General features: G+C 30.8%; 1 protein-coding gene across 7 annotated transcripts in view; it reads right to left on the bottom strand.

The window, feature by feature from the left end:
* The window catches only part of LOC139502669 (3',5'-cyclic-AMP phosphodiesterase 4B-like), a 255,985-nt gene that overhangs the window by 154,332 nt on the left and 77,577 nt on the right, over nucleotides 1–24,076 (bottom strand). Inside the window, exon 1 of one of the 7 annotated variants that reach the window (XM_071292288.1) lies at nucleotides 17,325–17,986. The exons of 5 other annotated variants lie outside the window; for them this stretch is intronic. In XM_071292288.1, the coding sequence (XP_071148389.1) occupies nucleotides 17,325–17,413 (89 nt within the window). In that variant the 5' untranslated portion in view covers nucleotides 17,414–17,986. Of the gene's footprint in view, nucleotides 1–17,324; nucleotides 17,987–24,076 lie in introns of those variants that run through there. One more of the 7 variants, XM_071292300.1, reaches the window with a different exon arrangement.

Genomic DNA, 24,076 nt, shown 5'->3' with positions numbered 1-24,076 from the left:
ATTTTACAAAAAATTGATTATCAAGCTCCCAAGTACAGGAAAATGAAGATTGGTTGACAAATATCACCTTAATGAGACTAAGGTGATTAACATTAATTTAGTACAAACTTTCTGGGAAGATACAAAACATCTACAGGGAAACTGATGATTTCACTTAGTGTTGTATTTCTATTTCTTTTCTTTTCAGATTTCCTAACATTTACAATACTATAACCTGGGTTTGTACTCTGTTAAAAAGAAATACTTGTTTTGGATTCACAAAAGATCAGCATAAAATCAGGAAAACATGTTTGACCTTAAAATAAAACAGTAATGTGGTAGTCATTGATTGATACCTGCCAACTTTTCTAAATATCCATGGGATCTTGTGCATCTCTTTTGCCATGTCATAAGTGGTGTTGTCTAATATACTATGTTAGTATGTGCATAAGTGTCATTCCTAGGGTTATGTTATGGAGGATTTCAAGAGTCAAGTCAAAAAAGTGCATTGAGAATGTGACAGGTCTACAAAGACTCCAATGGCCAAGCTTCAATGCCATTATACATGGTTTTGACACTAAAATTTAATATACTTTTTAACCAAAGTATTGGTAAGCTAAAAGGCCAAGGGTTGATTACACAAACAGATTTTTTCCTGGACTGCCAACATACCTGCTATTCATCATGTCACAAGCAAGACTTGTACTAAAATGTATTAAAAGCTATACAAATAATTAAATAAATATAGTATCTGAATCTAAACACCTAATCTATCTTGTGGTAAAATTAAATTAGTTCACGAGTGAGTCGAGTGAGTCGATGGAAGATGACACTGAATAACATTATAGATGAAGCATCTGTCACTCAATTACACAAACAATTAAATTACTCTTTTTCTCCTAATGTTTTATTTTCATCCAAATAGAATGTAACAGGTTGGATACAATAACATGAGCCTGTATTGATCACAAGACAGATCTAAAGTCTCAGTCTAAAGTCTCAGGTTTTGATTTTCTGTATGTTCATTCCAAAGATGTAAAGCTATGTAATATTAATTGTCTAACTGACACGTAAACAAAAGCTTTTAGCTCATATCACAAAAGAAACCTTTTGCAATTTGGTAAAATTTACTTATGTCTGGCTGAGGTTTTATGATTTGTTTCTATCTGTTTCCTTTGCAATATATTAAGTGTACATATATATCTAGGGATTGTTAGCTTGATTGGGACCAAAATATAAATTAAAAATTTAAAAGATTTGTTTTGTTATTAGGTCTTCGATGTTTCAGTGTTCCCCAAAAAGATATTTCCCATCATGCTCTAGGGTTGAGATTCAAAAACAACTACTGTAAGTTCAGAAACTATTGCATGCATTTATTATTGCGATATTGTCATTTTAGACTTAAATGCGATTTTATTTTTACAATTATGAGAAACATCCTGTTTAATTCATATAAAATATTTCAAATTGTGAGTTTAAAGTGGTATACAATTGGCATCAGAGTATGAAAATTTTATGTGTACCCCGGTATAATATAAAAACTTTCTCTTATCTTTTAGGTGTTTTAAAATCTCTGCTGAATTAAGAATACAGTCGATTTATTTATTTTCTTGGGTATAAACTTTTGTGGATTGAGGAAGACTTGTATTTTCCTGTATACTTGATTTCAGGGTTCTGCCAAAGTCTGCATACAGTCTATATATTATAGAAAATTTGTTATCCTTTGGACATTAAAAACACTGTACCCATGAAATCCCTGAAAAATCAGTATACAACAATAATACTGAATCCACAGTAGTCTAAATTGGCTGTGGCAGACATTTTATTTTACCACAATAAAATTCCCCCTCCCATTAATTGTATAATCATAACCAAACTAATATTTTTCAAATAGCAAGTGAAAATTATAAACTTGTCAAGGCTCTGGCGGCACTTAGCTTAAACAGAGAAATATAATATGCCTAATTGTTTATGTAATATAACCACTATACTAACTAAAGATATTTCCAACAAGTCATTTCCGAAAAATCATTGCCAAAACCAAAAGAATGATGTGAAAGTTATAATTAGAATCAAATTACACTTTATATCAAGATGAAAAAATCCTTGTACAGAAAAACAATTTCATAGGCGGATCCAGGGGGGGGCCCTGGGGGGCCCGGGCCCCCCCCTTTCGTGGGAAAAATTTGGTTGATTATATAGGGAATCACTGAAGCATGACTGGACTGGGCCCCCCCTTAGGTCAACCAGAGGGCCCCCCCTTATGAAAAGTTCTGGATCCGCCACTGAATTTAATTCTATCAAACAGTGCTATCAAATAACACTATTAACCATTATTTGACCTTGGACTGACTATTAAACTTAATCGTCATCCATAAATGTCCTGGAATTACTTTAAGTCTGAATTCTTATTACTCTGTTAGAATAATTACAGATATAACATTTCACACTTTAAAAAGCAAGTACATGTACCAAAGAGATGATGTTCTAATATTTCCTTAAAATAGTTGCTAGAGAAAATAGTACTGTATTAGAAAATTTGCCATAAGGCATAGCAACAACCAAGTAAGTAAAGTATTAGAAAATTTGAGAGCATCATGCATTTGGTGATTTGATCATGATGATTGCAAATTGAGTTTATTGGTGATGCTTTGAAAAATGTGGTAAACAGATATTTGCTACATGTACCAACAAATAAAAAATATTGATGTTACAAATCTTCAAATACAACAATGTTTTCTCAAACCTCATGAAACTCAACTAAACACAGTTAAATCTAGCATTTCGAATTAACTTATATTATGTTGTGTCTTAGAGTAGATGCCTTGAAATTTGTGCCTTTCATTTAATCAAAATAATCGTCAGTTATGCATTAGACTTAAGTATTACAAGTGAAACAAACTGCATTTCGTTTGATTTATTTTGTTGTTAAAGCTGAAAACAATAGATGAAAACTCATTTAGTAGTTTCTTCCTAATCAGTCATTCTACAGATATATGTATAACAATGTTCAGTCTTAAAATTAAAACCATGTCAGACAGAAGCTATTAAAACATTCTACTAGGAGTGCTTACAATTAACATTTTTTCCCCTCAAATTCATTCTGTTAATATTCATGAAGATTTTATTTTTTTAACAGTACATTCTACAAAGTGATAGACATAAATGTCAGTGGAATAACAAACTGTATGTAAAAAAGACGTAAATTTCCATGGAATAACAAACTGTATGCTAAAAACAAAGTCAAACTAAAATCCATTATTTCCATAGCTTTTTCACTTCAACAATGATTCCACAATAAAACAAGTTTTTCTCTTGGTCAGTAATTAAATACTAAAGAGTTAATAATGTACTTCAAAAAAGTCATTAATTCCTAGTAGGTCAGCAATGAAATACTGAAGAATATGAACCGAAACACAAATTACTTATTTTCTTTCTTATTATTCCTCCATTTTTTTGCTAATGGGCTATCTAAAAGTGATTACAAGTAACATTGTGCAAGGATTTTTGTCTATATAATGCAGGGCTTAACTTACAATGTTTTAATAAGAATACAAAGAGATATAGTACACCATCAAGGAAACAGTCGATAAACAACAAAAAATTACGAAATCATCTTACTAATACAATCAATGTCCAAACCATCAAGTAATTTCTACATCATTTGGCGTCTTTATTTAGGTCTATAATGATACAACTATCAACACAATCAATTCTCAACCGTAAACACTTTCCAAAGTTTCTATAGTTATGGAACAAAACCAGAGAGAGATTAATCCTGACAACTTGAATTTAAAATGATCTTTTTATTCCTTGTTTGAATTAAACTATGTTTCTGTTCTAAATCTCAAAGGTTTTGACACCGACTATGGCCAATAAATTTGTTATGTCATTACAAGGAATACAATGAGAAGCTAACTATTGTTTTTTGCAGCTTGTCTCAATCAACTGAAATAAATTAATATTGACTCAGTTTTAATAAGAGCCCAGGTTAAAAGTCCTGTGCATCTAACAAAAAAAGCTAATATTCTTTATTGTGAGTTGCACCTTTTTAAAACAATTTCTTTCCATACTTAAACAATTTGAATTGTGTAAAGTTGGTAAATGGTCACCAAGAAATCATTGAATTATTTTTTTTTAAAACCTCAAAAGCAAACTTGAGAACAAGTCCAGTTTTAAATATTTCTTATTTACTAGCTTTAAAACTATAAAATGCTATTCCATAGCCTCACACTTAATATATCATTTCTCAAAACAAAAAAGTCTAAATAAGTACTCTTTCCAAGAAATTAAAGTCTAAGGGCCATAACTTTGTGAAAGCAGGTTATACACCAAATCAGTCTTTAACTTAAAATCTTTTGATGAAATCCACTTCATTTGAATTCTGATTACCTTGTATCATTGGTATATACGTAGTGAAAAGATGGACGTAAAAAGGAATGAAGGAATGATGGAATGTCAGACAGGCAAGAGTGAAAGGACGGGGACATACAAAACAGTTTAAAATTCAGAAGAATGAAATTTATGTCTCTTTAAATTCTAACTCATATAAATAGTACAAGTCCTAACTATTTTTATAAGACATATTCTCAGTAGTTTCAATTCAGTACCTAATGAGGCATTTGGATGATTTAAATTGTGAACTATGGGCTAATCTGTATACAGTACAATACAAAGAACCTCCCAACTGTGCTCCTTACACTTAAATAACACCTAGGACAAGATAGGTGGTAACATGTTACATTATATTGTTCATTCTTGGATTAAACCTTTACAATACACATTCCCTCTTCAATAATCAAATGTCATCCTTGCCTTTCATGTCAGAAAACAACACACAAAGGTTTCATACAATAAAACTATGCATTATCAACCATTTTCTCCAATTAAATGTTTAAATTGAATACAAATGCAGTACTTAACAATCCCCAACAATGACTCTCAGAGCCATCAACAGGCAATCAAATAGGCTCAGACTTACACAATAAAGTTTACCTTCTGATTGTTTGAGGTTAAGGCCTAATATACATTAATATACATAAAATGTTCATCTTTTTTTATTCAAATTTTATTGCTATAGAATATGGATTAAAATTACATTTCCAATGATTTATTAGTGAGTTTTTGTGACAGCCTTATTCATCTTGATCAGATAATAGAATAGAACAAAATACTGTCCTGCACAACCTTGTGTAAGTACCAATTGATGAAAACTATCATCTTTGAGCAATCAATGACTAAACCCCATTGTACCAATGACCTTGGGCTGTTGCTACAGAGAGGTAACATCACTGAACATTAAGCCTTTCTCCACAAGCAAATTGAAGAACCACACTGATGAAGCTCTATCAATAATCCCTTGACCTATAACCTTTGATCCACAGATATATGACAACCTGTCACATTTAAAATTTGTTTAATGTAATAAAGATACACAATAACAAAACCTTCTTATTGAATGACTTTTGACCTCAGATAATAGTAAACCTGTCACATTAAGATCTACTGTGATGACAACGAGTGATATATATCATCATAACTGGGATCAAAAAGAGGCTGGACCAGCATTCTATCTAAAAATTAGGACAAATACAGTTTATATTTTTCAAGGAGATAAACTGTTTTTGTCCTAATTTTATACATCTTTCAAATGAGGCAAAATTTGTTTGGTTATTTACTAATGAAAATTTGTCTGTACTTAAATATTTCGGGAGCTATATTATTACATGTCTAGATGTTAGACGAAATGTTAATTAATGTATGTAATAACAATGATAATTGTAATGATTTTATGGTTCTCATCCTGCCTGGAACTAAATGTATTTGATTTTTATAGAATGAAGATAATAACACCTATCTGAACTTTTTTAATGTTTCATTTTATTATATAAAAATGTTTTTCTGTTACAAATCATGATGTATTGTTCTATGTATACATGAAGGGCCCTTGATTGGAATAATAAATATTCTTTATTCTTCTTCTTTATCCCCGACTTATAGAAGCTTAATAAAAATGTAAATTGTAACCTCTCTTAGGTTAAACTATATTCTAGAAAAAAAATGTGGCAAATAATGTACAATTAAGAAATATACATCAGAATTAATCCTAAAATTATATCTTTAAAAAAATTGTGTCAAAAAATGTAAACTCCAAAAACAATCAAAAAATATAACATACATTAGAAACATAATTTCTACCTACTAATTGTTTACGATATCTTTTCGATATATTTTATGTAATAATAAAATATAATATTTATCACTTTATTTTGAAAACAATTTTTTTATGCAAAAACTATAATCTCGTTAGTCCTTACCAATAATGTCTTTTTGTTGATTTGTAATAATAACTGACAACAGCTGTAGATAACGATATAATGTACTTTTACCATTTGATTATTACAGTTAAATAAGACAGCAACACAACAATCAACAGCAAACAAAAAATAAAAAATAAAAAATTAAGGGCTCTCAAATGTACAGTCAACAATTGACAAACCCTAATTTGAAAAGATTCGTATGGCATCAAGTAATAACAAAATCATATTTATTTTCAAGTCATTTAGAAATAGGATTTGATATTTGACTTTAAAGTCAAGATATCAGACCAAATATTATCAATTTTTTATCTTCAAATTAGACCCAGAAGTTAGAACTGTAAAGTAATACATATTTAGTTGATTGAGTTGGATTAAAACAAAATCAATGCAAGTAAGCACCAATAAAGACAATATTTAAAAAAAATAATCTTTAAAACGAGTGTTTAAATGATAACCTTAAAGAATAACCTGATTCAAAGGATCAAAAAGTTTACATGTAACACAATAAGTTTACATGTATCACATCTAAGTTTAAGGGCTCTATAAACAATATGACTAGAAAAGAAGAATGTGATATCCTGTGTGTGATAAGTTTGTTGTAAACTATATTTTGAGTTATTAAATGAAAACAACAACTGTTTATGCAAAGAATATTCAATGAAACCATAGATGTATTACATCTATGATGAAATAGATGCTGATATTTTCTCCAAAGTGGGATGTTGTCAGGGACTGATCTTCAGAGGGATATTTCTTAAACATTGGGAGACTATCATAAACTTGTAGAGAGTCAACTCTTATTCATGAGTAAACCAACTGTATTTAAAAAATGGATATCATTCAAGGGTTCGTTTTTGTTCAGGATAAATAGATTATGGCAATAATCTATAAATATAAATAATATAAGTATGATAAAATATTATATTACAATGTTTGTTAGGTCAATATTTATGTATAACTATGTCTTAATGTAACAAATCAAGTGATTATTTGTAAATATTTATACTAACAGTTTGTATACAGGTTTAATAATTATGACTATTCAAGGATTAATGACTTTTAAATATACATTCTAGAATCAAACAAAGAATATCGTAAACAATTAGTAGGTGCTTAACAAACAATTCACATAATATATTTACCCTAATCTTTAATCTTAACCAGGACATTAAGGCATTATTTAAAAGGCAAATTAAGTTTTGTTTTCAAAGGATAAAAAAACATTTATACAAGAAGTTTATCTGCACTTATTTTTTATTTTGTTGAAGACATTGCTAATACAGTCCTCTGGCAAAAATTGTACTTTCAAAAGGGCATAACTCTTTTCACATACTTGATCAGAACTGATTTATGAATTTGTCTGAGACATTCCTAATATTAACCTCTGATTTAAAGTTCATAAAAAAATAGCAAAAAAAGTACATTTGAGAGCAATTAGATAAGACAGGTTGAAAGGATACACAGACAAACCCAGGTCATTACTATGTTACCCGCAACTTGTGCCACAGACAACAACAAGCATTTTATACATTAGAATGATTAGATATTCAATGACTATTCCAATATAAGATAAAAACAAATAAGTTTGCATCAACACAAAAAGCTTAAAAAAACAAATCTTTTTCAAAAATATAACCCACTGATACATGCCAGTACTTCCAATTGAATCTTTAAATACCCCCCCCCCCCCCCCCCCAAAAAAAAAAATCAAAAAAAAAATCAGTTCTTCGAAAACAAGGACCTGCTTTGTAGACCATCTCATCTTTTGGACTATGTAATTACAATATGAATCCAAATTGAAGGTCTAAGTTTCAAAGAGATCTTGTTTTAAGATACTTTATATTTGCTAAGCAATGATCAATATACTGTACTAAAAACAAACTAGATCAGAAGTTTATTCAAACAACAACTGATTGTAAAATGCATTAGTTAACAATTAGCTTTAAAATCAAAGCATCTAGATTCTAACCAGAAATAAAATAGATCTGTCATTCTTGGTTCTGTATATTCTATCCCATTAATTATTGATTTGAGAATTTGATTTGGTTAATTAAAGAGAAAGTATGGAGTCATGTTATGCTGTTGTGGTGTCAGACTGGCACGTTAAACATGACTTTCTATAGCTGTTGTGTTGTCAGACTGGCACGTTAAACACGACTTTCTATAGCTGTTGTGTTGTCAGACTGGCACGTTAAACATGACTTTCTATAGCTGTTGTGTTGTCAGACTGGCACGTTAAACATGACTTTCTATAGCTGGTGTGTTGTCAGACTGGCACGTTAAACATGACTTTCTATAGCTGGTGTGTTGTTAGACTGGCACGTTAAACATGACTTTCTATAGCTGTTGTGTTGTCAGACTGGCACGTTAAACATGACTTTCTATAGCTGTTGTGTTGTTAGACTGGCACGTTAAACATGACTTTCTATAGCTGTTGTGTTGTCAGACTGGCACGTTAAACACGACTTTCTATAGCTGTTGTGTTGTCAGACTGGCACGTTAAACATGACTTTCTATAGCTGTTGTGTTGTTAGACTGGCACGTTAAACATGACTTTCTATAGCTGTTGTGTTGTTAGACTGGCACGTTAAACAAGACTTTCTATAGCTGTTGTGTTGTCAGACTGGCACGTTAAACACCACTTTCTATTGCTGTTGTGCTGTCAGACTGGCACGTTAAACACCACTTTCTATAGCTGTTGTGTTGTCAGACTGGCACGTTAAACACGACTTTCTATAGCTGTTGTGTTGTCAGACTGGCACGTTAAACACGACTTTCTATAGCTGTTGTGTTGTCAGACTGGCACGTTAAACACGACTTTCTATAGCTGTTGTGCTGTCAGACTGGCACGTTAAACACCACTTTCTATAGCTGTTGTGTTTTCAGACTGGCACGTTAAACACGACTTTCTATAGCTGTTGTGTTGTCAGACTGGCACGTTAAACATGACTTTCTATAGCTGGTGTGTTGTTAGACTGGCACGTTAAACATGACTTTCTATAGCTGTTGTGTTGTCAGACTGGCACGTTAAACATGACTTTCTATAGCTGTTGTGTTGTTAGACTGACACGTTAAACATGACTTTCTATAGCTGTTGTGTTGTCAGACTGGCACGTTAAACACGACTTTCTATAGCTGTTGTGTTGTCAGACTGGCACGTTAAACATGACTTTCTATAGCTGGTGTGTTGTCAGACTGGCACGTTAAACATGACTTTCTATAGCTGTTGTGTTGTCAGACTGGCACGTTAAACATGACTTTCTATAGCTGTTGTGTTGTTAGACTGGCACGTTAAACATGACTTTCTATAGCTGTTGTGTTGTCAGACTGGCACGTTAAACACGACTTTCTATAGCTGTTGTGTTTTCAGACTGGAACGTTAAACACGACTTTCTATAGCTGTTGTGTTGTCAGACTGGCACGTTAAACACGACTTTCTATAGCTGTTGTGTTGTCAGACTGGCACGTTAAACACGACTTTCTATAGCTGTTGTGTTGTCAGACTGGCACGTTAAACACGACTTTCTATAGCTGTTGTGTTGTCAGACTGGCACGTTAAACATGACTTTCTATAGCTGTTGTGTTTTCAGACTGGAACGTTAAACACGACTTTCTATAGCTGTTGTGTTGTCAGACTGGCACGTTAAACATGACTTTCTATAGCTGTTGTGTTGTCAGACTGGCACGTTATACACGACTTTCTATAGCTGTTGTGTTGTCAGACTGGCACGTTAAACACGACTTTCTATAGCTGTTGTGTTGTCAGACTGGCACGTTAAACATGACTTTCTATAGCTGTTGTGTTGTCAGACTGGCACGTTAAACACCACTTTCTATAGCTGTTGTGCTGTCAGACTGGCACGTTAAACACGACTTTCTATAGCTGTTGTGTTGTCAGACTGGCACGTTAAACACGACTTTCTATAGCAATAACTATTTTGTTGTCCAGCAATTATACAAACTAACTTTTCTGACATTGCCTACGTAAATCATCATACAGCCAAAAATTCACAATAGATGTCAAAATTGACCAATCCAAATGTTTCTGGACATTATTGCCTTGTATATTGTTAAGAAATTGGCTGCTGTCCAATCCAAATGTTTCTGGACATTATTGCCTTGTATATTGTTAAGTAATTGGCTGCTATCCAATCCAAATGTTTCTGGACATTATTGCCTTGTATATTGTGAAGAAATTGGCTGCTGTCCAATCCAAATGTTTCTGGACATTATTGCCTTGTATATTGTTAAGAAATTGGCTGCTGTCCAATCCAAATGTTTCTGGACATTATTGCCTTGTATATTGTTAAGAAATTGGCTGCTGTCCAATCCAAATGTTTCTGGACATTATTGCCTTGTATATTGTTAAGAAATTGGCTGCTGTCCAATCCAAATGTTTCTGGACATTATTGCCTTGTATATTGTTAAGTAATTGGCTGCTGTCCAATCCAAATGTTTCTGGACATTATTGCCTTGTATATTGTTAAGAAATTGGCTGCTGTCCAATCCAAATGTTTCCGGACATTATTGCCTTGTATATTGTCAAGAAATTGGCTGCTGTACATTTTTGCCTTCCCTTTTTGTCAAGGAATTGGCAGTTATACAATATTGATTTGTCTATTATCAAGAAATTGCCCAAGTACATTGTTGCCTTGCCTATTATCAAGAAATTGCCCAAGTACATTGTTGCCTTGCCTATTATCAAGAAATTGCCCAAGTACATTGTTGCCTTGCCTATTATCAAGGAATTGGCTGCTGTACTTGCCAAGTGTCATGAAATTGAAGTCGCAAGAGCACTTCTGTTACCTACAGCTAAAGAGATCAAGATAAGCCAAGGTGTTGCCTTCAATTTACTCTCTGGAAACAAAATGAGTCACAACTTTCTTCAAATCTGACAATGCTTGTATGTTGAGTTATAGACATTAGGAGGTCTGTAAATTGAAAGTCAGTGGTTTTACACTAACAAGTAATTAACAGAAACCATAAATTAACAGTAAAAAGACCCACCCAGATGTTTATTTGTTTGATGTTGTACATATTTCAATAGGATGAGAAGACATTTTAGAACATAAAACATACAAGAAAAATATATTTGCTTTGAAGAACAAGAACTGTTAAGTTAAAACACAGTCTTCTTGTGCATAAAACAACATGAAGATTTCCATGTAGTGAAAAAATGTTACAAGAATTTCAAAGTTTTGAAACATTCTATTTATGGAACAAGACAGTGTATATCACCTTTATACTTCTAAATATATGTTCCAGTGTCTCCATTCACAAGAAATCTTGTGACATTTGTAGTTCATGATGTAAAGTAAAATACGGGAGATTATTTGCAAAAGACTTGTAGAACGCCTAGATTCTTTTTTTCTATTTCATGCTATCGATGGTCTTACTTCAGATTTGCCATATAAAATGGTTTAAGTATAAAACCAGGAAAAAAATCTAATTAGCAGTTGCAGAATCTTAAGTTTTATCTGCAACTTAATTATTCTTAAACCAAAAGGAATGTGAAGTAACATCATTGGTAGAATTACCATAGTTATAACTTATAACCAATCACATTGGTAGAATTACCATAGTTATAACTTATAACCAATCACAACATTGGTAAAATTACCATAGTTATAACTTATAACCAATCACATCATTGGTAGAATTACCATAGTTATAACTTAAATCCAATCACAACATTTTGGGGATGTTATTGGAAAACAAAAAACTCATGTTAGAATGCTTTAGATTATCAAATAGAAAATTGACAAGTTTTAAAGATTTAAATTAATGTCTTTCGAAGTGCATGAGCTAGAATTGTACATGTACTGAACTAAATCCATAAATTCAACAAAATTCATGATATCATTTGGCATAAATAAATACAGACATGATTAAACCAAAAAGGAGAACTACTCAGTGTTAAATACACAAAAGAATGTTTCATCCAGAAAGAACCCAAAATCTTGACAAGAAAGAAATCACACTAAGGTAATGAGGAATAACATATAAAATGAACATGTTAAGTCTGTAACATACTAAAAAAATAAACTCAAGTGTGTATATATGTATTTCTGGTCCATGAAAATCTTTTCACATAGATACTTTAATCCTGTAAAAAAAAACCACTCCTATTTATACTTGTTCAAATGAGATTGAAATTTAAGGGACATACTTTGGTGAGGTACATAACACGTTATTATTGGTATAAATATCTCTTTTTAATGCCTATACTTGACAATAGGAAATCAATTTTCAATCTCCAATCCTTCCTCCCTAATGTCGTGTTTTGATTACTTCTGTGTTCACATAAAATTCAAATATTGTATAATGACTCTCTGCCCTTTCTATGTTATTTTCTGCCTATATAATTCATATTGAATTCTTCCAGTCACCATGACACCATAAAAGCATAATTTGGTACACCAATGAACTTGGACCCAAGAGGTTGAATAAAACTCCAAATTTAATTTAAACGTCAATATATATAATGTCTCCCAGCTTGCATGAAATTAATCAGCTTTAGTCTGTGACGATATTTCAATGCAATCAACTGATTACTGTATGACAGAAAAACAAAAAAAGTCCTTAGTTATTATGATCAGTATTCATGTTGCAGGATCCGGTCATCTTCAGAACATCAATTACAGAGAAAGGCATCAAATCACTCTACATCCTTGTAACATGGTATTATTGAATAAATTCTACTCACTGAATAAAATCGTCAACGTTACATTCTCCTTATATGTTTCTAGTCAATTAAATGAAAAGATCTGAAGTTCATACCCATTTACATTATTGAATCAGGGCACTTTACGTATGGATACTAAACAGAATGAATATATAGAAAGAGTAGGGTCAAAATAAGTCAAAAAAGAACTTATATTTTTCTCTTCCAGCAATACTAAGATACCTGTTCAGTCTTATGAAATTAAATGAGATAGAATTTACACTGTTTAGTCTTATGAAATCAAATGAGATAGAATTTACACTGTACAGTCTTATGAAATTAAATGAGATAGAATTTACACTGTTCAGTCTTATGGTCTTATGAAATCAAATGAGATAGAATTTACACTGTTCAGTCTTATGAAATTAAATGAGATAGAATTTACACTGTTCAGTCTTATGGTCTTATGAAATTAAATGAGATAGAATTTACACTGTTCAGTCTTATGGTCTTATGAAATTAAATGAGATAGAATTTACACTGTTCAGTCTTATGAAATTAAATGAGATAGAATTTACACTGTTCAGTCTTATGGTCTTATGAAATCAAATGAGATAGAATTTACACTGTTCAGTCTTATGAAATTAAATGAGATAGAATTTACACTGTTCAGTCTTATGAAATTAAATGAGATAGAATTTACACTGTTCAGTCTTATGGTCTTATGAAATCAAATGAGATAGAATTTACACTGTTCAGTCTTATGAAATTAAATGAGATAGAATTTACACTGTTCAGTCTTATGAAATCAAATGAGATAGAATTTACACTGTTCAGTCTTATGGTCTTATGAAATCAAATGAGATAGAATTTACACTGTTCAGTCTTATGAAATTAAATGAGATAGAATTTACACTGTTCAGTCTTATGAAATTAAATGAGATAGAATTTACACTGTTCAGTCTTATGAAATTAAATGAGATAGAATTTACACTGTTCAGTCTTATGAAATTAAATGAGATAGAATTTACACTGTTGAGTCTTATGAAATCAAATGAGATAGAATTTACACTGTTCAGTCTTATGAAATTAAATGAGATAGAATTTACACTGTTCAGTCTTATGAAATTAAATGAGATAGAATTTACACTGTTCAGTCTTATGAAATTAAATGAGATAGAATTTACACTGTTTAGTCTTATGAAATCAAATGAGATAGAATTTACACTGTTCAGTCTTATGAAATCAAATGAGATAGAATTTACACTGTTCAGTCTTATGAAATTAAATGAGATAGAATTTTAAGTCAGATTTCTGATATATATGTCTTGTTGTATGTAGTAGTCTATCTGTTCTAGATACACTGTTACATGTTTAAATGGCAGTTTCGTTCTCAATTTCTGCCTACATCTGTTGTCAGCCATACAAAGTTGGATTTGTTTGACATTTCTTACATTTACATCAAGTTTGAAGAGGAAGCATCGAAACTAGTTATAACATTGATTGCCTTAATGAGGTCAAGGATTCTCTTCTATGTTTTCCTTTTTGGGTTAACGTCTACACATGTTTACTTGACTTCAGCAGCTGATGACTTTATAACTAGGTATTACATTGATCCCCTAATGAAGTCAAGGATTCCCTTCTCAATTAACTTAATTTTCCCCTTCACAGTTCAATCTCTAAGGTCAATTCTATACTAAAAACATAGAATATCTTAGCTGTCCAAGAATATCTCAAGCTTCTACAGTTCAAATGGCTAAAAATAGACAGGACTTTTTTAAAACTTTCTCAACATACACAGAATATCCATGTTATAGCTCTCTCAAAAATACAAAACAATAATTTTACTTAAAACCTGAAGGTACATTTTTTAAATACATCTACTTAAAACCTGAATGTATAGTTCATAAATAGATAGAACATTACTTATAATTAAACCTGTTATAAATTCCCTAAGCATCTCTATCCTTAAACCTGTCATTAAGAATAGTCTATATATAAACCTAGCTGTCATTAAGAATAGTCTATATATAAACATGTCATTAAGAATAGTCTATATATAAACCTGTCATTAAGAATAGTCTATATATAAACCAGTCATTAAGAATAGTCTATATATAAACCTGTCACATATCATGTATACAATCTCATAACAGCTCAACCAATCATAAATATAAATAAAAGTTAGTTTAACTTGTAAATTTCTACTCAAACTTACTTTAGACACAGTTTAAAATAAATGTAGAATGTGTCTATGGACCCAAATGCCCCGCTTGTACATACATATGCAGGATTCACATAGTTAAAACCATTTCATTTTGTGGTTACAATGTATAAGCATTGTGTATAAGTTTCATAACATTTGAATGAGGCAAATTAAAGAATGAAAAGGACAGATTTAGCAATTTTTTACATTTATGTAGGGGCATAACTCACGAACAGTGTAAGTGACTCTACCCAATATAAACTTGATCTGAATTTTGAAGTAACAAGTTATGCATAAAAGTTTAATAACATTTGGTTGAGGCAAACTAAAGTTAGAGAATGGAAACCAATTTTGGGGAAGTACCTAAGGTTTCATAACATTTGGTTGAGGCAAAGCCTCTACTTATAAACCTTCTTTTGGAAGGAAAGAAGCTATTTCAATAGTACTACCATAACAATATTTCTGCTGGGATCTACTAATTCTGTACCTAGCTATTTTAAAATTGAACAAAAGCATCAAAACTGTTTACATACTGTTTTTTAAATTATTGTCTGGTTACAATATATGATTCTATCTGCATTTTTATCACTCAAAAAAGGTCAATTAGTAAATGAAATGATGTGTACAGTATTGTCTTGGGTGTTCAAAATGCAATTCTATATTTTAGCACAGACCATGTTTTGGTCTATTTTCATAGTTTTCAATGTTGTTCACATTTTTTTTCTGTATTCATTTCAATCACCTGGCCTAGATCATCTTATAAGATTAAAACAGGAAATTCAAGTTTATAAACTTAACATTGTGTTAAAAACGGAAACATAAATTTATATAATTAATACTTAGCTCAACCAAATTTTTTATTTGTTTAACAATGTCAAACATGTACATTTTAGGGACAAATAATCAAAAGTTGCAGTAATCTGTCCAAAAATGCAGATTTGTACTATCTTCAGGCATAATTATGTGATCTTTTCAAGAATAAATGTCATGAGATTGTTGAAAACTTCAAATACACACATTGGGCTGTGGAATTAAGTAAAGGCCCTGGGGTTGAAGTCATAAAACTTTGCTCAGTGCTCGGAGCACAAAAATCATGCTGGAAACATGAAATCCAGCATTTTGATTGGTTGATTCTTGAGTCTGAGTTCAAAAATAGTGCACGAAAGTTTTATGACCGCGAGGCCTGGTGTGAAATAATTTAAGTGGAATTAATCATAGCTATTTTATGTTGTGAAAGCTTGAAACAGTTCATAAAAACAATCTTAATCACATGTTTTAAAACTATGGTTACATGTATGGATAATTATATATTTTATCCTATAATACATGCACATATATGAATAACTTAAGGAGGCTCGCGAGTATAAGATTTTCCAAAAAAAATTAAACATAAATTTTTCATTACAAATTTTATTTACTACCTTAAGTAGTTGTATGGTACAAAAATCATTCCAAAAATTTAATTCTTGTTGGCCCCAGGTGACTTTTAAAATGTAGATATCATTGAAAAAGCTCAAAATTATCTCCCTTTGGTGCAAAAATGCCATGAATGAAATGTATGCTTCTTTCGAAGGCAGATTGTGAGCGTAAATTAACGGTGACCCCATTTTTTTATTTCATTTTTCTATTAAATAAGATAAAGTTCATTTATACAAAAATATAGAGAAATCCTATATTAAATAAAAAATTTGATTTAGACCCGCGAACCCCCTTAAGAGGATCTGTATACACCTACATGTATAAACAGTATAAGGTAAACACAACAATAACAAAAATAAAATGTCAATTTATATCCAGTCCCCCTTATGTCCAAACATATTGAGTGGCATCTGGTCAATTTATAATAAGCCAGTAGATTAAGGTACCATCTGTTGTAGGACTTTCTGATGGGATTTTAACTTTGTAAGATATCTCTTATTGAACAACATATACATCCTACCCTAACTACTTACTCATCCAGAATATAATCTCCTTATCTATATAAAACAAATAAAATCTCTCTTCGTTTTGTTAAGATTTTTATTTGAGAGATAAAGATTCACACCTTTCTCAGCTACTATATCTATCAGGACAGTGAACTTATTAAACCAAAATATTTACAATATATGCTCCTCTTTCCAATCATCATTCTAAATAATATTTAGAAGTTTCTTACCGTACATTGGCGAGGGTGTGGCGCCGACTTTGGATCAGACTAGTTCTGTATGCCTTCAGATCAGCCAAATCACCACATTCAGCTTCCATTATCCTAAACTCAGAGATCCTAAAACTTTCTAGCAAATTTTCTCCAATTTGTGAAAGTAACGAACACAAAATAGCAATAAACTCTCAGGATATTGAAATTTTCTCAACACTAAAATTGTATAATTTGTTGCACTTGTAATATGGTTACAATCCAACTTCCACTAAATATCTGCTACATAAAGCTTTCATTACTATACTTTCTTATCTGCTATCTGCAGTTCCACAAATCTGATTAAGTTTTTATGCTTTTTATTACTTTCACAATTTAATCCATCCAGAAGTGATAGAATTAGTTCGGACAAATCAAATCATCACCACAGAAAGGACAAGTTCATTAAATAATATAACGATATCTGTCAGATATTGACATGCTATTACACCTGATCACGATTACTTGTATCCCTTGGCTAGTTTCTTTGAAGACTTAAAACAAATTAATATGTACCTGTATTTAATCTACAGATTACTACACACCTATCAAGTACTATAGGCGGTATTTTTCGACGTATTTTTTAACGAGTGATAAAGATCAATGTATTGATTGTATCGACAGGGAATTATCTACCTTGAGACGCATGTGTTACAGAAAATGTCATAAGTCATAATACATCATAAACAGTTTTATAAAACTCCTTTCCTTTTATATAAAACCATGAAATTATAATACTTTAGGTTTGACATGAAAATCCTAGTTTAATTTTAACATGAATACAGTTTCTCAACCAATAGCAGTAAACAATTTCATTACATACAATTTAACAATTTACACGCTCACTTTCTTCGGAAGTTGCAATCTATCAAAACTGAAATTATTATTATTCAAAAGTTATTTTCAATTCAAATTTCAAATTCTATATAATAACATTCTTTCATGCATTTCAAACTGTTAATTCCTCACACAAATTCTCATTAAAATTTTTGATTTGACATCTGCTGAAGATGTAAGGGGTGTAATTACATTTAAATAGGAGACCTAATCATCCCTCCTAGGTAACCTATTACATACAGTCAAACTTTTACAGGTTTTTTACGTATCCTATATAATTGTCAAAATTATGATGGATTGTAACGTTGGTATTTAATGCCACTTTCATCACTTTTGGCTACATTGTGGGGACCCATTTAATACGAGGAGGAAGACAGAGTGCCCTGAGAGAACAAACAACTTTTGACAGGAAAACTGGTAATCCTAGTAGAATCTAACACCCTAAGAATTAACAGGCTAGTGCTGATTAGTGATCATCAAAATTAGGTTGCCATTAAAATGTTTCCCAGATAAGTCTAATTGACCCATGTTGAATTTTCTTAATTTCAATGTTTATTCATTAAATCAATAATACAATACAGACTGAATTAACTGGAATCAATGCACAAAAATACATGTCTAATGAATAGACCTAATCTCCATATTCCAAAGAAAGTCAACTTGAACATTATGTATTACAAAGGTTGTATCCAAAGAGATTAAAGACATTTGTCTTTTTGACTCAGTGTTGAATATTTAAAAAAGTAATTCCCTTGATCACCCATGTTGCATTGAAAGTTTTCAATACAGTAAAATCATTCAACCTCCAAGTATAACTAATACAACTGTGTTTAGAAATCAGATATTATCCCTACCCCCTGACACACTTCTTTAGATTCCATGTGAGTTGTTTGATGGCAAGAACAGACATTCCTAATCCATCAACAACGAATCCCATTAACCTTAGCTTAAGTGGTTAATCAACAGTTATAATATTTCATACTTTATTCAATAATTACCTGTATTGTAGAAAATTAATCTCCGTTATTAAGTGCTGTTACAGGTTACTTAAATTCATCAATATTATAATCTTTTAAATAAAAAAAACCTATTGAATATTAGCATTTTGTTTGTCCTTTGAGATAAAGATACAGGTACTAATTGCTCTTTGTGATTATGATACAGGTAATAAAAAGTATAAACAAAGTATCAAGCTTGATCACTGTATAGGATATCTTAGCATATCTATACTATACAAGAAATCATTCTGTCACAGATTTCTCAGCACAAACTACTTTAGACTTTTACTTATTTTTTAATAGATACAGGGATTTGATTTTGAATGTTGAATTCTTATTTTCAAATGGGATACTACATTAAAAAAATTACAGCAATGTTGTTAACAGAGCCTGTAAATTTAAATATATCCCATGTAAACTTGTTCATCTTTTGTATAAACTTGTGCTTACTGGTTATCAATTTAACACAGACTCAACTAGCGCAGATTCTGTTTTGATAAATTAAAACATAGGACTCTTAAGTGCGATGGGGACGCTAAAGTACGATGGTCACGCTAAAGTGCGATGGTCTTCGCTAAAGTGCAATGCCTACACACGCTAAAGTGCGATGGTCCGCGAAAGTATAGACGTGATAAACGTGCTTTGGATTATGACGTGAACAGTCGTTTAAACAAACACGAAAATGAACATGCCGAAAGAAAATTGTGGAATATATGATTAACAAAAATTTAACTTAAAGTGCATAAGTATCCTTTATCTTGTTTCTAATAGAAGCTAACGGATACATCAGAATCATTGTTTATGTTGCAGTTTACGTTGTGGTCCCTGTTTTTAAAATATTTTCGATTTTATTGAAAAGTAAAGTCGGTAAAATCAGAGCCATTATAACAAGTTACAAAAATGTACCTTTATTTTACATTTTTTCATGCGTAAATCATAAATTGTCAGCTAAAACATTAGTTTGTAAATTGTATTTGTACTCGCTGCGAAAAAGGAGAAAGCTCGGAGTACATTGCATTTCTTTCTCATTTAAATTGAGATTTTTTTAAACAAATAAATGTCACACAATGAACGAATTTCGTATTTGTAATTTACAATGACGACTTTCAGAGGAGATGTTCACATTTATTTAGTGATAGACTGTGTGAACGGCAAAAATATTTGATAACCGGCCCTAACTTTAAAAAAAAATCATATACAAGATATATAGATTTTTGTCACACCTAAATTATCATTTTAGCAATAATTACGTGGTCGTTCTTCTTGATTTAAAAACAATCACTTAAACCTACCGGTAATTATAAAGCCTATCACATATGTTATATAACCTTAGCATACTAGTTTTGCAAAAAGACTATTTATTAACATCCGTGTTCTTTAACGTTTTAAGTCCTTAAACATTACCCTTTTGGTCCATCGTACTTTAGCGTGATATTACATCGTACTTTAGCAAACAAACGTCAACCATCGCACTTTAGTGTGATACACCATCGTACTTTAGCGTAGACCATCGCACTTTAGCGTGACCATCGCACTTTAGAGTACCAACGCACTTTAGAGTCCTACATATGTATTGCCATACTAATATAAAAATGTATGGTAATATATCCTGTTAATACCATGAACATATATTTTGGCATTGCACAAGATCATGCTTTTTTCAGACTATTAATATGGTCTTTACACTAAACTATAGTATATGTTCTGATTAATATGGTCTTTACACTAAACTATAGTATATGTTCTGATTAATATGGTCTTTACACTAAACTATAGTGTATGTTCTGATTAATATGGTCTTTACACTAAACTATAGTGTATGTTCTGATTAATATGGTCTTTACACTAAACTATAGTGTATGTTCTGATTAATATGGTCTTTACACTAAACTATAGTTTAAGTTCTGATTAATATGGTCTTTACACTAAACTATAGTATATGTTCTGATTAATATGGTCTTTACATTAAACTATAGTATATGTTCTGATTAATATGGTCTTTGTTCTGATTAATATGGTCTTTACATTAAACTATAGTATATGTTCTGATTAATATGGTCTTTACACTAAACTATAGTGTATGTTCTGATTAATATGGTCTTTACACTAAACTATAGTATATGTTCTGATTAATATGGTCTTTACACTAAACTATAGTGTATGTTCTGATTAATATGGTCTTTACACTAAACTATAGTGTATGTTCTGATTAATATGGTCTTTACACTAAACTATAGTATATGTTCTGATTAATATGGTCTTTACACTAAACTATAGTATATGTTCTGATTAATATGGTCTTTACACTAAACTATAGTATATGTTCTGATTAATATGGTCTTTACACTAAACTATAGTTTTCGGACTATTAATATGGTCTTTACACTAAACTATAGTATATGTTCTGATTAATATGGTCTTTACACTTAACTATAGTATATGTTCTGATAAATATGGTCTTTACACTAAACTATAGTATATGTTCTGATTAATATGGTCTTTACACTAAACTATAGTATATGTTCTGATTAATATGGTCTTTACACTAAACTATAGTTTTCAGACTATTAATATGGTCTTTACACTAAACTATAGTGTATGTTCTGATTAATATGGTCTTTACACTAAACTATAGTATATGTTCTGATTAATATGGTCTTTACACTAAACTATAGTTTTCAGACTATTAATATGGTCTTTACACTAAACTATAGTTTATGTTCTGATTAATATGGTCTTTACACTAAACTATAGTATATGTTCTGATTAATATGGTCTTTACACTAAACTATAGTATATGTTCTGATTAATATGGTCTTTACACTAAACAATAGTTTTCAGACTATTAATATGGTCTTTACACTAAACTATAGTATATGTTCTGATTAATATGGTCTTTACACTAAACTATAGTATATGTTCTGATTAATATGGTCTTTACACTAAACTATAGTATATGTTCTGATTAAATTTATTTCTTTGCTGATTTAATTATCCCAACACAGTTTGTATCTTACAAGAAATAAAATGAGAATCTATTATTACATCAAAGATTAAGAAAAAGGATGCGAAATAGAGGCATACTAAGATACTTTAGATGATTTGATTTGAAATGAGATCCAAGACGTAAAAGCTAAGCAACCAAAGTTGACATAATAGATATCAAATCAATTTCAGACTTGATCTCACATTTCATTTTTTAATGATTTTTTAGTTTTACATGATGAAATCTTGTGTTTCTTATTCTGATTTTGATGACAAGATTTAGCTCTGTTCCTTGATAGATAAAAGCTTCAGTTCACGGATGAGTAATAGACACAGATACAACCAATTTATCCTGTTATTACTTCTTTTCATTTAATTAAAGACTGCAAATAAAGTTGAAAGCTCATTATAGATGGCCGTCATCTCATCAAAGTCTCAAAACAATGCCCAAAACTCATTACATATACCAACCAATGACAAATTGACTAGAAAATTCTATTATTTTTCAATTCATCACTGAAATTATTGTAAAAATTACCAATAAATTTCAATCGTCATCCATCATCGAATGAAATTCATACAATTAACTTTTTATAAGGCAAAACACTTAAATTTACAAGAATTTTATCAAGAAATGCACTCTGCATAACATTAAAACAAAGATCCAAAAAGTCACCAATTCTAAAAAAATGACAAACATCTGATTTTTTTTCTTTCAATCCTATATAGCAATGTAATTGAGTTAATGGCATGTCTCTAGCTCATTTTTCAAGAGTGATTGCTGTGTAAAAATGGCTGGACAAATAATTTAACTTTTGGTTTTCAATGACAGATATCGTTTATCATGGTTCCAAAATAATGAATGTATTGCATGATGTGGTCATAATGTAATCAATCTGGAGAAACATGTTTACATTTGATTTACATTGTTATTCCTTACAAACTACATACTGTCTATGGGGCTTTATAAGGTGCCTTAGAGAATAGGGGTAGATTGACAAGGTTTACTTTACATGCCAGTTTTAAATCACCCTTACTTATACAGCAAGGAACCAGATGCTCCGCAGGGTGCAGCTTTATACGACCACAGAGGTCGAACCCTGAACAGTTGGGGCAAGTATGGACACCACATTCAAGCTTGATACAGCTCTGAATTTGGATTGCGATTAAATAGTTGACACAGCAAAGGTTTCTGACGCAGAATGAATGTGGTCTAATGCACTTAAACAATTTTTTTTTTGCTTTTGAGCAATTCACTATGCTGTTGAAAATAAATCCCCTCAAAAAAAATGTTTGAAGAAAAATTCTATTTATTAATTTTTGAAATTCTAAAATGAAAATTTTTTTACCCCCACCCCTCCCCATTTTTTTCACCTCCCCCAATCCCTTATTCTAAAAATAATCTCAATTCAAATTTCTAATTAAGTTGGCAACAATAACTTCTCATTTAAATACATCATAAAGTATTAAAATATAAAATAACTTACAGCCATGGTTAAAATTAGTATTAAAGTCATAAGAAACCTCAAATTAAAAAAAAATATGCATACAGTATGTTTTTTATAACTAAATGGATAGTTTTCATTATACAACTTATGCACATATACTTTTTTTTCTGAGGAAAATTCTTTAATTTGTCCACATTTAGAAGAAGTTTACTTATTTTTATTTGCTTCATTCCAGGAATCAATTTGCCAACATATTTTCCGTATGCATAGTGACCTGAGCGTAACCCTCCTCGTAAAAATCTGGTGGTCGCAATACGCATGTATCAGTCATTAAAATAAAAAACTCTCTGATTGTACATGTTAAACACGTGCTCAATACCCATGCTTTTTGTTATTTGTTTACTATAAGGTGACAATCGGTAAACTTCGGCTTCAAAACACGGCATTTTATGAGCAGCCATATTTG

Source organism: Mytilus edulis, chromosome 1, assembly GCF_963676685.1.
Source record: "Mytilus edulis chromosome 1, xbMytEdul2.2, whole genome shotgun sequence".
NCBI lineage: Eukaryota > Metazoa > Mollusca > Bivalvia > Mytilida > Mytilidae > Mytilus > Mytilus edulis.
The sequence above is the reverse complement of the archived record's forward strand: the minus strand, read 5'-3'. Positions and strand labels throughout refer to the sequence as shown.